Consider the following 17,212-nt stretch of genomic DNA (forward strand, 5'->3'; position numbering starts at 1 on the left):
AACTAGTCTGCACAAAAATAGGCACAAAAGAATTAAGGAAAATTTGTACTTAATTTCAGAATTTTTAAGCAGCCTTGTATTAAACAAAAACGACTATTTCTCCTCATCTCCTTCAAACTCTAAATTTCAGACTGTGCCTGTGTATGATTTAATCCTTCATTCTTCTGACTAGGTGTCCAGAGCTTTTTACTAAGCACTGCTATGGACTTTTTCGATGAGGCTTGAAATTGCAGGTTCTGCTTGTTCTATGAAGAAAAGTTAAGAGATCTTGACAATTTTCATCAGACATTTTCTTAAGTGTTCTTTAATAAATTTTTGCCTGAAGAAGATTATGTCAGTTCTGTTATCTTTAATTAAACATCCCAAGGGGCTAATTTTCATGTTTCCCATGAACAGCGATGGTCTCTTTCAACACAAAGGGCTTTTAAGGGCTTATATTGTACTGTAACTTTTGAGCTAAAATGCATCTATAGGGAATTACATATATGAAGGTTCATGTACTCTCTCAACTCTTTCAAAATCTCAAGAGAGAAACATTTTTCATTGTTTAGACCCGGCTTTACTCCACGATGACTTTCGTTTGCTTAATTCTGTCCCCATCTCTTGCTCAGAACTGTCTAGGTGAGCAGTATCTTTAAAATTTTATTTTAAACAAAATCATGATGATGAAACCATCACCCTTCTCAAAAAAATTGGATATAAAAAGAAACATGTACATAACATATACAAATCCTATGCTGCCTTTATCCAGATGCCCATACATTCACTAATTGGAAGTAGAGATTCAAATAAAGGACCTGAAATGAGTTCACTCATCATGCAATATCAAAGAATACAAGACTGTAATGCTGAATTTTATCAACAGTTAGTGTGAAATGTACTGCCTTTCACATGAGCATCGGAAAAGATAATTCAGTCTTAATTTGCCTCATTTTTAATAGCTAGATTACTACCTAAATTCAGATATCCTATACTGACTGGCTTCATCTTGGTCACCAAAAGGAATACTGATCTTACATGAATCTCATGGCATTTCAAGACCAGGGTGATTCTACAATTTTTAGATCATGTTAAGAAGAATAAAAAATAAAATTCCACCATCTTTTATTCTCCTTCATATTGTAATATGGACAGTTGGAAGAAACTTAACATTTCAATGTAAACTTGATATAGGAGACATGGTCATAGAGAACACTAAGACAAAGCATTTTTTAGCATAAATGTGTTTAAATCTAAAAAAACCCCTGCATTCAGTACTATTGTCCATTTCTCTCCTGCAAATAAACTGAACTCTGTATAAACAGTAATAAATATGATGCTACTAAACATATATTAAAGACTTATCTCCTTCTTCCACTCTTTCTATAGAAATTTGCATTCATTTAAGCAAAAAAAAAAAAAATCACAATCTCAATTGAAAGAGGGAGGAGGGATTTTAAAAACAAATTACGCGGGGTTTTGCCAATAAGGAAACACATTCTGACAGTGAACTGGTATTAGTAGATACAGATGGTGAAACAGCAGCAGCGACATTCAAGTTCTCTGTAGTAACAGTCTGGAGACTCATTGATTTTAGGATTTTCTGCCTATATTAAAGAGTTGAGTCTTCCCTACTTAGTGTAGGGAAGTGTAAGCCTTAGTGTAGATTTGCATATGAAGTCTGTTATAACTGACGTTTTTCTACAAAAACAGAATAAAAAAATTTTTTACAAAGAAAATAGAAGAGACTGCAGATGTTGTAGTAAGAGTTGGTTTTGTTCCTTTTTTCCCCTTGTGGGCAGGTCTAACTCAGGTTTCCATTTTATAATAATGTTCTAGTTTCTCTCTGCCAGTTTTAAACTCTTGTAGTGATCTGTAATAAACAACATTCTGGCACGGCTTTATTTTCAGCCAAATCCCTCTAGGGAGCAGTGATTTTACATGAAACGTGTATCCCATCCTGCTGCTTTCTATAATCCACTCAAACCAAATGGGGATGAGGAATACTTACTTCACACAAATTAAAATGAGACATTTTGGCCAAATTTGAACTTCGATGTAGGTGTTTGAAAATGTTACCCATAATCCTACTTTAATCTCCCAAGTCTGGCTAATAAAAACTTCAAACTTCTCCCATTTACCACTGCTCCAGTTTCTGCCTCCAAATCCATTTTGCTTAAAACAGAATATTGTCAACCTTATAATAAACCTCAGAAATTGAACTAGATGCTGGGTACTTTCTTGAAAGTTTTCTGCCAGAAAAAGTAGGACTGACAACTCACATTCATGATCTCCAACTTAATGAGGACAAGAACAATTCATCTACTTGTTTGTCTCTGAATGGCTGTAGCTGGCTGAGTGATACTTTCATGGAAAATGGTTTGTACAGATGCAAAGAGGCCTCCCCCCTGCCCCCCCAAAAAAACCCTGAAAGCATGCAGCCATATTATACAAAGCAAATTCTTTAAAATGCTTCACACTGAAAAAAAAAATCTAGTGCACAGTTTCTAGAAATAGAAATAAAAAACTACTGATGTGCTTCAGAATGCTCATATTTTTCATGGGATTCTGCATTTGCAGATATCATGGAAATCTTTTACATGCTTTGGTATTAAAAAGCTTTGAAGACCCTGTCTTTATTTGAGATAAAAAGTATGGGACCCAAGTAATTTTGAATGTTCAATATTAAACATGATTACTGGGGAAATGAAAGCAACATCTGCCTTACAATTACTACCAAAAAACCCCAAAGCTTGCTGACACATTATTAGAGTTGGTTATGTGCGATACCTCCTTCAAGTCAACACTAAATTGCAAACACTAGGGAGGAAAGAATAAATTTTAGGATGCCTATTGACCCTACACATTTTATAGATTATGGTAAACTGCACGATGAGGCTTTTGCTAACTCCAAATGATGGAGCGTTCTAGAAATAACATGCCAACCTTCTTCATTGTACAGTGAAAACTCTTAATTACATCTTCAGCAATTTGCAGAAATCTGCATTGACATTAGTTTACAAATGCTGTTTTATGCTTTAACAGGAGTATGAAGTCATAATTAGGATTTCCTGTTATATTATGGAAGAGTTCAACAAGTTGTGAAGAATGTACTCACACAAACTGGCGTCAGAAGGGTCCTTTCCTATTGACCTTATAAAATCTATTATCAGTGGAGATACTCTCTGTTTGAGGAAACAGATTAGACATTTCCCAATTATCTGGCACATTCTTGCTCTTTCAGGATTGTATTCACTGTATCTTACTGCATTTTAAATCATATTTTAAATATGAGAAAAATATGATGGTTCTTGCTTTGTGTGGTAGGTATCTAATTTTCCCTGAGATAAGAGAGCTTGGTTTCTGGCATAATAAACCATAAGATTTCTCTACATTAATTCCTTCTTCAAACTCGGTAACCATTGGGAACTAGAGAAAACTGTTCAGAAAAGCATCTGAACTTGAGTGAGGAACGTCCAACAATTTAAAAATTAATTACTCTCATTTTTAAATCTGTATTTTTTCTCTCTAATCTGTAGTTGTCAAACTTCATCTTTTAGTCTTTAGGTACTTTTATACTCTTGGCTGATAGACTGTAGAGCTTTGTTATTCAATTTACACGCTCTGATCAAATCACATCTCTGATAATCTAGACAAAATGACCACTTTGTATGATTTGTTATAGGACAGGATTTTCAACCCTGAAGACTGGGTGGAACCTTTACACATCAGATAGTCCTTTCTTAGATTTCCTTTTCCTTAAAATCATATATTCTGATTTATGATTATATAGAATTGTGTCTACTAAAAATGCTTCACTGATAATGATTATTTCCATTAATTCAAACTCCATAGCTCACAGGGAGCTTGAATATTCAATTAATGAAGGATCAAGTTCTTAGGGAGAGGAGGCATTAAGTGTTCTCTACGCTAAGTCATTCAATTATATCTTACAGGTGCAACTGCATCTTTCCCTCCTCTTCTCTTCTTAAAAGATGATATTCCTACATTAAATTCCTGCTAACCCAAAAGAGAAAGTGAGGAACTCATAAACTGCTTTAAAAAATGAACAAAACAAATAAACTACAACAATTTTACCTGCAACAACTGGAGATTTTCTGTCATCCAAAAGTTGAATAGCAGTACTGGCTGTCACTACATTGCTTTTGTTTGCGGTTTCTGCAGGGTGTATTAAGAAAAAAAAATCAAATTGAAATAGCATATTGCAGAATGAGGAAATTGAACTTTTTCCCCCTGGTTTGAAATAACAGTCCATATGGATTTAGTACTCAGAAAATAAGACAGCCAATATCACGTTCTATGTACCCACAGAACATACAGGCACTGCCATTTCAAAATTCCCCAGCATCCCAACAACAAGCTTAAAACACTGAAATGAGTAATCATTTTTTGCCTTCTCTGCTACAAGTGGCAACAGAGGTGGCAACTGGTAGGGCTTCTCATTAATGTGGACACTTGCTTTGTTGGACTTGTCTTGCTTAAAATACTAGGCTGTAAGTTCAACCTGTGCAAATATTAAATGAAAACTCTTACACCACGTCTTGGGATTTTATTTGGAGCCCTGTAAAACATGCACCTGGTCAAAGGACCAGTAAACTATCTGCAAATTTCAATGCATACTTTAGATTAACATTTGAGATTAGCTACAGAGCCCACTTGGTACTGACGTACTTGGAATCCTTTCAGCATCATATATGGCTCAGCATTTAGAGAATGACAAAATTATAGACCTGTGCTAAATGGGATTGAATAGACAAAGCTCCCAGGTATTTGCTCAGCAGCTCTTCTGTACCAGAGTGGAAAATGGTCAGCATTAAAAATGTTCTCCTTATCTTCAGCTGTCAGGAAATCTCTTGAGAAAGAAGAGAGAAAGAAAATACTTGTTGTTTGTTGCATGGCACACAATAGTTTCTAGCTTTGAAAGACAAGAAAAAACAAAATGCAATCTTTTGGGAAAGAAAATGGTTTTGGACAATTTTTCTAATACCATTTGTTCAACAAAAGGGTTAACTGTAGCCTCTAATAATTATTTGTGACACACTTGCAATTACTTTTGTTGTGGGAAAAGTACTAAAAAAAATAGTGCCTCTAAGTACCACTAAAAACATTTGTACTGATGTGTACAAATAAAAATGCTTAGTCTAAAAAGCCTTTTCCTCTCAGCACAGTGCAAGAACTGTGAACTGTACAAAGTGGAAAAGGCACTGGAGATTTAGTAGTTTGTGGCCACTGGCATTCACTGTTAAGTAATGAAAAAAAGTAATTTAACAGCCTGCTTCCCAAATAATATGTAAGGGGTGGTAGTGGACAGCTACATACCTTATTCTTCAATAATCTCGGGGAATGCTGACAGAGGAAAGTTTGTGTCAGTGAAAAGAGCAAGTATGGTCTCCACACTATCGTTCTGCTTTGCTGTCCAATAGTAACAAATTGCAGTGCTATTGATCTCACCTGTCAGGCTACTCACACTACAACAATATTTTGTGGTCAGATAAGCACCATGTAATTTTATGTTCAATAAACTTAGTTTATCATAAACATCAAGTGCAGATTTTCTTTCACATGCATAATGCATATAGATTTGCCTGACACTATCAAACTGCTGCCTGAAAAAGTCATTAATTATGGGACCTTATTGTATAGCTCTCCATTTTAAGAAACATGTACCTCCACTAGATTACATCTTCTCCAAGCAAAATAGGAAACCCTTCAATGATGACATCTCCTGATTACTCTTTCACCCAGTCCACTTCTGTCACTTGGCTTTATTTCAACACCAAAAAGTTTCCACAACAATGATGCAAAATCCCCGAAAAAGCCTACAGATATTTGTTTTTAGATGGGATAGTAAAAAAAAAAGACAAACATCATCTGCAGATGTAGCATATTCATAATTCTGCTATGAAGAATAAAGATGTGAGGCTAACTCAAAGGGAGTAGGGGGACAGTAAATGTGTGGGCTGCAGGTGTAAAATAGCTCATTGTTCCCAGTGTTCCAGCTGCTGAAAGAATCTAAGGGATCCTATAAAATCTTTCTAACTTGTTCTATGTATTTCAGTGTGCCAGCGTAAAACCCTGAAAGAAACAGTAGATAGGCTTCCTAAAAATAAACATTTTTCTTCTTTTCTCATATGGCTGCCAAGCATAGCTTTGTTACTTACTGATTAGTAAGCTGTTCCGGACCCACAAACAGGTTGATACGAGATAGTCCAGTCCTTGTTCCAAGGAAGGCAACTTCCACTCCCTTGTCAGAGTTTCTGAAATAGAGCAGAACACAAGCACAGATAAAGTTTCCCGACAGTAAACAGATAAAGGTATATCACTGGTCACAGAAAGTACAAGTGTACACATTTTTGAGAAAGATTATTTTAAGTAAAGTTCCCTTATTTATTTATTTTTTAAATGCTGTTTTTTAAATTAAAGTCATGTCAGTTTTGGAAAACATACAATGTAGAAGTGCTATTTAGACCAAGAGTCACTAAAAAGTAAAAGACAGTAAATTTGGCAGGATTTGTGGGAGGGATTATATGGAAGCCATAGAATAAAAAGGTGTGGCATAGCTATACACCAACTATTTAATAACCACTGGCACCCAGTGATTCAGGATGGGCAGGAGTTCCAGATCTTGCTGCCAGTCCATTCAACACTTCTGTGCTACATCATTGCTTCAAGCCAAAGGTGTGACTGTTGCTTAAGCAAGCAAAAACTAAGCTAGATTTTAAAAAGCTAGCTCAAGCATAGCTGCCATCAGGATAGGCTTTAGCCTCTAGACCTTAGGAAAAAAATGTGGCAGGTAGCTCAGGCTGAATTCCATTATCAGTACCAAGCTACCTACTTATTGTTGTCAGTACCAAGCCAGCTACTTTAAAACTAGTTCTCGCATGACTACAAGAGCTTCAGTCCTATTACCACAAAACCCGGGACCAGAGCCTTAGCCATCTTGCTGTCTCATACTTCATTCTTCAACAAATGGCCTGTCTCATTAGTGTAAGTCCAAACATGAAAGGGGATCAAAAGTCTCCTGCTAGCATCTCTCCACAGCTGTCTTCCTGTTTACTGGATCTGTTACTTCATTGTGTAGGAGGATTCCAAGAAACCTTTTGCCTCTATATAAATTCATCAGTGTCTACAGTATACTAGCATGCAACCATTTCTTATCTTCATCTTCTAAGAGGAGACTGGATAATCCTTAGTTTGATGAATCAGATCTTATCACATTGATTTTACTCATTCAGTATGAGTATGTGCTTTACAGCAATATATTTTTTCATTCGACTTTTAAAAAATGGTTCAAATTTAGCAAAATCTAATCAGGATAATCTCCAGAATTGCCCTTCAACCACAGTATTTCATGCAAACTGCTAATCTTAACACCTGTTTTCTCTAATATATGTGACATCTTGTTACTTAACAGCTTAGTACATCATAACGTAAATGAATTAAGTAAAACATATAAACTCTAAAAAGGACTGGCTAATCTCCTGATTATCTGTAACACGAACCTAGACCCCAGTTAGTTCTGGAAAACAAACAAAATGAAAACAAACAAAAAAAAGGATTAACGAAATTAATTATTTTACCAGTGCAATTTTTTCTGTATGTAATTTGTTCTGAGGCAAAATACCAACTCCATCAACAATTTTGGTAAATCTTGCATTAAATTTCTCAAGTACTCTAAACCTTTTGTTAGAAATACTCAGAACTGTAAGTTGTAGTCAGTATACAATTTCATTAGTTATATTGTGAAAATTGGGAAGCCTTACAAGCCTTACAATCATCATGATGTATGCTGCACCACAGACGCTTAACACTGAACCCAGAATTGGTGGTATTTAGGATCAAATGGTTAATATAATATTTGCATGCATATCAGGATTTATTAGGTATTCCCCCAGTTCACTAACATAACTATTAAAAATTCACCCATGACTGACACATAATGACTGACACAAAGCTTGCTTACTCCGATTTATTTAATGCTAGACTGGTCCAATAAGCTTCAATCGGTGCACTCACGACTGCATCAAACAGAACTTCCTGGATCAATTCTTTATCACCTATTACAATACATTAAAACCAGTAAACATATGTGTATACAGAGAGAATTCTTTTTAGATGACTAAACAATAATTTTTTTACACTGTACTGTATTTTATCTGTGATATGCATTCAAACTTTTTGCACTATTATGCATTTATCATGTAATATTACATGGTATTTTAACACACTGCAGTTTTTCATATATCATTTCATTGCATTAACAACAATTTTAGATTAAAAACTAAAAAATTATTCTCCACTTCATGTAACACATTCAGGTACACATTATCTAATGCTCACATTTGCACATGACATAAGGGTAAAACAATTAGGTCTACTAACAGTCACAAAAGCTCTACATTTCTGCAAATAGACAAAATGTGCACTTATGCAGCTGAATTTTTTTTTATTCTGCTTTGCAGTTCAGAAATGCTAATTGCATACACATTCTCCCTCAAATACTCATGAAATACCTGGCATATTCTTTAGAGGCATAATCCAAGGATTGATTCAGACCAATCCTGTTTAACTTATGAAACCAGACGGAGCGATAATATTGCACAGTATAGCTACACCATCTTAACAGAAGCTTGAATGTTTGGTTCAGGCATATTCTTTACCGTAAAAGTCAGAAATTTGTATCGTCAATATCTTTATTGATACCCTGGAAAAAGCTCAAAACCAAATGAAATTCCAAAGTGACAAAAGCCAAGCAACCCAATCTCAGTTTCTCACTGGTTAAACTAAGTAGCGTTGCATTTTGTAGAAGGTTCAGCACAACAGTTTTTAGCTGGGGTAAAGCCTACTACATGCATATTTAACAAAATACTTGCATTGGAGCAATGGCTCTTTTCCTGTGAGGTAGCGTTTAATTGCTTCTAACTGAGTCATTTGACGGTGTTCAGGATGTAAGTCAGTGTTGCAATAGGACCTGTGAACACGTTGTTAAAACATTAAAATGTTAATATGTATAAGCAGGATCTCTCTTTGTCTTTGAACATAAAGAATTGGGCTCTGCAAGCACAAAGAATACGAAACCAAGAAGGGTAACAGACACCAATTTCATGCTTTGTTTAAGGCTTACCATTCGTCTGCTAAAGATACATCAGGGTGTTCTAAATCATGTAAACCTGTAACAGGAATAATAGTGGGTTATTTAGGGAGCAGTCTGGGTAACAGATGGTTATTTACATACCCTCCATAACATAAACCCTTCCTTCTTGGAAAGTGCATTATTACCACAATGTAATAAATCACAGTAAACTATGTTCAAATACACTTTAGGGTCTAACAAACTGGCAAAAGCCAACTAAATCAGATCTAAAACTGAAAAGGTAGGAAAAACTTTTTTTGTGCTGATAAGTTTAACTTACACAAATTACTCACATGATGTATTTGAAGTTTAGAAGAAAACTTGAGCAAAGAGAAATACACAATGGTAAAAGACTCCTATTTGTACTCCCTTGTTCTATTTGGCTAGTAAAGTTCTTTATGCTAAAATACATACCTCTCATTTCATGAGAGTTGTTCTCTTTCTCTTTAAAAAAAAAATTTCTTTAAAAAGAACAATTCCCTCAAATCCTAAGCACACAGCCCATGAACACAAACAGCAATTTATGGGATCGTTCAGAATAGGTTTATTGTACTACCAGGTCACGCAAATGCTTGTAAATAAGAACTATATCATTAGTTATATAGCACAATAAAAATGTACTTTGGCAATTTTAAGAACTCTTAAAACTCTTATCAATAGACAATAAGCAAACAGGGTTCAGAAGGCAGGGTCTGGGTTTAAACCCCCTGAGTACATAATAAACAATGACAGAGCTACAGTGATTAAGGAAAGCAGGGAAGTCAAAACCAGAACCATAATTATAGTCCTTGGGGAGGACAGTGAGGTGTCAGTGACAGAGAATCAGTGAAGGTAAGAGTGGGAGAAAAGGAACAGTTAGTTATGGCTGTGTTAACATTTCTGGTGATGCATCCGGGAGGAAATATCAGACAGACCGGCTGAGATGTATGGCTGGATTAAAGAAAATAGGCAAGCGGCATGTTGGGAACAGTTTGGAGAGTAAGCAGCTCCAAGTCTCATGCTGTGCTCTCTTTCTATCTAGACCTGTATTTGCTGTGCAAGTGACTCAAACTTTAAAGCATTTCTTTTTACATCTTTCCTGGGTACAGGAACGTATTCATGCCCCAAAATACAGCTGAGGAACAAAGACCTGAAGAAATTAGTGATCTTGTTTAACATCACTGACAAAACAAGAAGCAGAATTGGAAATTGAGACTTAAGCATAAAATCAGAAACCATTCCTCTGTTGAAATATTTTTTGCTCAGCAACTGCTAAGACTTCTCAGTCCTCTCTTCACTCTTCTGAAATGCCTCTGCTCTTCCTTCACCTTCAAGAACCTTTGTTTTTGGTCTTGTTGCCAAACAACTTTATCACCATTCACAGCTGACTCCTCCACTGATCTTAATTGTGGACTTGTCAAACAGTAAAACCATAAAGAAAGAAGAGTTCTTCCCCTGGTTACTTCTACTGTTATTATAAAAATGCAAAATGTAAATCCCTGTAGACAATGCCCCAAGTAGTTCTAGCTCTGAAAGATTTCGTAATGTATAGACTGTGAACAAAAAAGCCATAGCCATTACAGTGCTCTCAGTGGTTACTGCATTCAGAAAACACCACAAATAATTAACACTGGACCCTGAGTGATCCTCTGGAACATTGAGAGAGGAGGACGGAAGATGATCCCCATCTAAAGAAGATTCACAAACAGTCTGACTATGCTTAATATAAATGAGGGAAAAAAATCCCGTGAAGTAAAAGATCTTTAATGAAAAAAAAAAGAAAAAAAAAATCTAATTCCCTTATGAAATCTGCAGACAAACATACAAGCTTTAGGTCCACCAAATCAACAATAAAACTACTGTGCAAGCAACATGAGAAGGTATCTTACCTTCTTCTACAGTTACATTCCCTCTGAAGAAATATTTTCCATGTCCTCTAGAGAGAGCCACACCTAAACTGTGCAGAGAAATAAAGCAGACCTTGAAATCTGTGAGACGGGCAATAGCAGACATTCAGAACTACTTTCATTTCTAACATTTCCAGCTAGTGTACTATGATTAACTTTAAAACTGTTTGTTTCCAAATCCTCACTGATCATATTTATTGTTCAACTAGCTGCTTCAATGCTGTTTCAGTTCTGATGTGCCTGCAACAACTGGCTGTATTTATGTGTGCTTAGAGGTGCAGTAAACCATTATTCTGTGGCAAACTAATAAATGAGCCCCTCTAAGCTCGCTGCTGTTCACCCAGCATGAGATTTCTTCAGCTGAGCCTTGAACATGCCCATGGCCTTACAACGAAGGAGACAATTTTTTGTAAATCAGACTAAGCTGTTGAGAAACTACATAAGCGTGGGAATCAATGGAGCTACTGAGAGGGAAAGAATTTCCTATGTGACAACAGCATCATGACACCTCTTGGACTAATTTTTCTGCGATTCATATTTTTAGCTAGTTTAACTTTTTTGCATTGAGTTCAGCTTCATAAACTCTCAACAGTTACGTACCCAGTCGTGGTTTGGTTTTTAGTCTACCATTTAAACTATTCAAGTTTAATGAACTGGCTGAGGGATCCCATGCTTCTTCCTATTGAACACATAGACAGAATACCTTCTGTCATTCATTCAAGGGGATTATATCAGGCTAGGAACCTGACAGCAATCGGTAAGACTGAAAATGCATAGGCGGATACTTTAAGTACACATAGAGGCACCAACTCCAAGAGCACACACGCTGCAATCAACAGCTCAATCTGGAAATGGGCTGAACAGTAACCATCTTTGACACTACAGTGTACATTTTAATAAATGTTGCCCCTGCTGTCCTCCTGAATCCATACTCCTACCCATCAAAACTAGATACAGACCATGCTGAAAAAGGCACGACAGTTTTCCTACTATATTTCTGTCCTAAGAATCAGAACTTGCACTGCATGCATAAATGTAGCCCCATATCTGTTTCCTAAATAGGGTAAGAATGACAGTGCCACAGAAAAAAAAACAAAAACCAAAAACCAAAAAACCAAACCCAACAAAAACTCCCACAAAATAAAAAAAACAAGCAAAAAAACCCACTGAATTTTACCACCCATGTGTGAATTTTAACAAGAATAAACACATGCATTAGAGATCAGAGAAATGTGCCTATATTTTCTCCATGTGGAAATGTAGCTCAAGCTCTGTGAAATGGTTCCATTGAAGAAAATTTCAGTTGAGTATTGCAACTATCAGCCACCTGCTTTAAGCATAAGGTACAGTTAGTATTCTTTTATTAATGGATTATTTCTAATTAAAATATGAGCATTTTTAAAGTGACTTCCTGTCTTTCTTTTCTTTTTTTTCCCCCCCCCTCCTAAGATGCATGCCAAAATAACATGGCTGACTTACTCAGTTTTAGTTATACAAATACACTGAAGGTAGTTCAGAGAAACTACATATCCAAACCTCAAATTGGAAGTGAAATACTATCTCATTTTACATTACATTTTTGTTGTGGAAAAAAATCAAAATGGGGCTCAAGATGTAGTTACTTAAATGGATTATAGCATTTATAGCTCTCCAAGTACTTGCGAAAGCCTTTCGTTCAATGTAAACCTCAACTGAATATTTTTTTAATGAAACGTAAGCCATGACAAACACTGTGAGTTTGCCTGTGTGAGCTTGCACAAACTTTCCATCCCTGGAAAAGCTGAAAGGAATGCTGGTAGGCTCCTTTTCCTTGCTATTTTCAGCATTGTCCGGGGATATTTCATTGTCAACTTTTGCTGATGAGCTTTTAATGAGTTCACAAGCTCTGTACAAATGCAAATCCAATGAGTCTGATGAAACGTCCATTTATTATGGTCGGCTCTACCTGAATGGAGTACCCTTGATGTCTGTATAATAGTAGTCATTTGTCATCACCAATACCCGCTTCTAGATTCAGAACAAGAAAGTCAGAAGGGGAGGGGGGAAGAAGTTAGTTTGCTATAAGAAATGTATAAAAGATCAAGTGGTTAGTCACTGATAAAATAACAATCAATGTTTAAATTCAGTGAGTGAAAAAAATATACTGCAGTGAATCATATTTATGGCAATCTTAAAAGTTGTTAAAAAAATGAACTGCTTGCTTTATACTTAGTTGGAATAATATTTTATACATTGTACCCCTTTGTCCACTGTCTTCTTCACTTCCATGGAGAATTTCCCTGTTTTCCGATTCACCATTGCATTTCGGAGCTGAAATGAAGGAAATGTGTGTCAATTCCTTTACCTGCATTTTCTGTAATTCTTTCAACTGAGCTCTCTGGTACATTTGGCCTAAGCAGTACTTAATTTTCTTCATTTCTTCATTTTCAGTAGTTCTACTACACACTGAACAACCCCCTTACAGGCTTTATTATTGACTGTAGAGGCCAAGGCTCCTGCTGCACAACTTTAGGCAAGTTGCTGAGGTACATAAGATAGCAGCTCTCAGTGTCCTTCATAGTAAAATAGCTCTTTGTGTAGTACTCTGGATTTTATGCGGGATAAACAGTGTCATTGACTACTATTTTCCAGATACTGCGTAGGAAGAAAAGGACTATGTTCCCAGCTGGGTTTAGCTGAAGTTAGACCAGGGCTCAGTGTTTAAATACATCAAAAATTATATGTATAATAACAAAGCAAACAAAGAGAAAACCCCACTTACCCTAAACTATTCATTCTGCTTCTGCTTGATACTCTACATTGGGCTGCATCCTAAACTAGCACCAGAAACTGCATCCTAACTGCATCAGAAATTAGAACTAGCAAAAGAATGACAGCCCATTTGATCAGTAACCTCTTTCAATGGGAACACACAGCTGCAGTGCTCTGTGGTTCCCTCTGGTTGTCCATTGGCGTCCAGGCACCCCTTGCAAGGTAATAAATTTTCTCTCTGTAATGCAAGCCCTAGGTCAGTCACAGATTTAAGAATTGGCCTGTACCTCTCCCTCTCAAAGTCGTCCAAAAGACTTTTTAAATCCCCTTCAAAACCAGGTTTCATTACTATATAAACCAAAAACTCAAAGCAGCTAGGGAAAAGAGAAAATAAATGAAAAAGGGTTTATAAACAATGATTTACCTGCTGCTCTGCAAGTTAAATCTGTTACTTTTTAGATTACCACAAACACTGTTTTTCAGTAGCTTTATTCTAGCCTGTACATGAGCTGCAGGCTCCCAAATCTGCGCTGCAAAGTCCCTTACCCATGAAGGGACCTCTGAAAATTCTTCCCTTAGCACACGTATTTGCTCCCTAGGAAAGAAGAGCCTTCCTCCAAGAGGACACCAGCTGACACAGCCTCTCTCTTAGGTGAACGTGCCACGATGACGAAAAGAAGAGTAAAAAAACCCAGCGACTGTCCCCCAGGTCTGTAAGCCAAAATGACCTGCAGTGTCCCTGACCGCGAGTACACGCTACCCTGACACAGCTGGTCTGAGCGCCGGGCCTCTGGGCTGAAACTGAAGAGCGTCGAGACATGGCTTTTGAGAAATCCTCAGCCATAGTGTTTTGAATTTGCCTATTTATCAGTTCAGGACTTTAGGGAAGAAATAACGAAGTTACTGTTTAGCAGTTACACCATCCATATGCGGAAGTATTTTACTGGAGTGCTCTTAGATTTACGAATGGAAGAAGCGACTCCTTTTGCTTGTATCTTTAATTAATGGCACGGATGCAGAAAGTTTAAGGTGGTTGTTTCAGGCTGTCTTCAATTACAAAGCAAAACTGCTATACTTGTGGGATTTTTTGTGGTCAGAAGCACCTATAAATCTTTCGCAGCTGTAATTTTCATTACAATAGGAAAATTCCACTATCACTAATCAATTCACGCTTCCTCTTCAGGGATGTTCAAAATGCAGAATAATATTGACAAAAGGAGCATTTTAATGTCTATTGCTTATCTATCTGAACACAATTTTGGACATCATGTTCTTGCTGAATAAATATCTCCTGTTCTCCAGCACCTCATGCCAGATTGGGCAATTCAGTCAGATTTTAATGAAAAATTGTGAAGATAGTTGTATCAACGCACTCTGCAGGCTTTTTGAGTTAGTATAGAGTGAAAAGAGAATGACCAAACTTGCCAGTGAAATATCTGGTTTTATTCTCATGAACAAGTTGAGCATGGTTGACCTATCAAAAACTGCAAACTTTGCAGCTCTTTAAATTTAATTCTGGGGCATCTAGATTTGAATTAACAGTCTTACTCTTCTGTCAGTGAGTGTAAAAGAATAATTTTCAGCTGGAGGCATGTACAAAATAAAGCATATATTTTACCGTAGATTTTTTTAAAAAATACATAATAGTCAATTCTGGAAATATTTTCCCATTTTAAGTTTTGTGGTTTTGGACTTGGAGAGCTGGTCTTAATTAACCATCTACTTCCTAACATTTACAGAACAGTTCCATTTATCTTTAACATGGTTTTCATTTTTCTCCTATTGGTGCCTGCAGTCGTCTAAGACCCATTCCTCCCACAAGCCTCAGGCAAGTCGTAGATTTACTAAAAGGGCCTCCAAACTCTCAGTAGTGTTTAAGATCAAGTCTGCATGTGGGATTTAGAGTTTTACTTTTCTTCTTTTTTTTTGCTTGCTGTGATTACATTTCTTGGCTTTGTAATCTGGTTTCTCGGCTCTTCTGCAGTTTCATCTCCCTCCTCAAATGCATGAAATAAGTACTGCCTCAGTTGGCTTCAAGCCCCAAAACATTCATTCATGGTCTTTTTTATTTGGAAATAAATATTTCATTCAGCTAGAAATTATAATAAAAGGATTTTAAGAAGTGAGTTAATGAGAAAAAGGTTTCTGTCCAAATTGAAACTTCTTGTCTTTGGTACTGCGTATTCCCAAACCTTGCTGGAAGACACTGTTAGTTTAATAAGGTGATGCTAAGATTTCTGTTTCTCATAAAATGCTGTAACAGCAAGATAGCAGGTACTGTTAACCTGGAAAATGAACTGATGAATATATATTTACACCAACTCTATTTCATGGGGAAAAAAATTCTAACCTTAGTTCTGCCACCTTTTCCTTATTGGATGACTAGAGAAAACCTAATTCTTCACCTCTTCAGAGTAATATGCATTATTACTCCTTCAACTAAATATCTTCCAATCAATTGCTAACAACTCAGTTTCACCGCTATAGTATGAGATCATTCCGTATTCTTGGAAAACTATGTAACCATTACATTAATATGGTAAAAAGTAAGAAAATGTCTTCATCAGCTTCCACATAAGTGTTTCATGGGAGAAAAATATACCAGCAGTAGTCTATGTTATTAAAAGAAGCTATATGAATACATTAATTCTTTCCCTCTACAGTTGAATAAACAATGCTTTACTACCCAAGCTTGGAAAAAATGAAGAATGTCAAATCCAAGGCCTTGGGTGAAGCAGAGCCACACGTAGCTCTCAAGTCAGTAAGTTACTTCACAAACTTTTAAGTCTCCTACACATATTTACCATTTTCACTCAAAATTAACAATATTAAGGCATTGCCTATTACAAAAGATCAACAAAAATAACACACATGTTTTGGACACTCATTTGGATCCTCACATCAGAAAAGCTGCATAAAGGGATGGATTTCATTACAATAATCTACAGAACTTCCTTCAAATTCCATTCTCATTCTAGCTCTAATGCTAATAATGACTCTGCCTGTAGCGCCGATATTACTTTATTTTGTATCTCCTTCTCTTTTATTCCTCTATTAGTATTTCTGACCATCAGCCCCTCTGAAGCTCTTAGTAACATGGTATAAATGACTTACATATTATTTCACACAAACACAAAAAACTTGTAATGATATACCAGGTTTACTTTTTAAAATAGCTGTAAAAATATTATTGGTTTGACATTGCATTTTTTCCTATCAAGATACTGAAGGTCTCCACTTGTGTGTGGCATTGTTGAAGTATTAGGACAACATTTGGAATGTTAATACATTTTTCTACAATATTTAACCTGCTGTTTTTTCAGAGAACAGTTGGTCACTAATCATCAAACAGTAGATGTGTGGGCTGTTTTACAAAACCTGTCTATTGGGGGATTATTTATCAAAGAATGCCTGCTTTTTCAGGCATGCACTAGTGAATTAT

General features: G+C 36.2%; 1 protein-coding gene across 1 annotated transcript in view; it reads right to left on the reverse strand.

Annotated features, from left to right (window-relative positions):
• The window catches only part of CACNA2D3 (calcium voltage-gated channel auxiliary subunit alpha2delta 3), a 478,745-nt gene that overhangs the window by 86,869 nt on the left and 374,664 nt on the right, over nucleotides 1-17,212 (reverse strand). Inside the window, exons 19-27 of the mRNA XM_072876518.1 lie at nucleotides 13,258-13,329; nucleotides 12,965-13,026; nucleotides 11,002-11,069; nucleotides 9,125-9,170; nucleotides 8,874-8,971; nucleotides 7,964-8,057; nucleotides 6,162-6,257; nucleotides 4,731-4,852; nucleotides 4,078-4,158 (exon numbers count right to left, since the gene is read on the reverse strand). Of these exons, the coding sequence (XP_072732619.1) occupies nucleotides 4,078-4,158; nucleotides 4,731-4,852; nucleotides 6,162-6,257; nucleotides 7,964-8,057; nucleotides 8,874-8,971; nucleotides 9,125-9,170; nucleotides 11,002-11,069; nucleotides 12,965-13,026; nucleotides 13,258-13,329 (739 nt within the window). The remainder of the gene's footprint in view (nucleotides 1-4,077; nucleotides 4,159-4,730; nucleotides 4,853-6,161; nucleotides 6,258-7,963; nucleotides 8,058-8,873; nucleotides 8,972-9,124; nucleotides 9,171-11,001; nucleotides 11,070-12,964; nucleotides 13,027-13,257; nucleotides 13,330-17,212) is intronic.

This window comes from Ciconia boyciana, chromosome 11 (assembly GCF_034638445.1).
Source record: "Ciconia boyciana chromosome 11, ASM3463844v1, whole genome shotgun sequence".
Classification (NCBI taxonomy): domain Eukaryota; kingdom Metazoa; phylum Chordata; class Aves; order Ciconiiformes; family Ciconiidae; genus Ciconia; species Ciconia boyciana.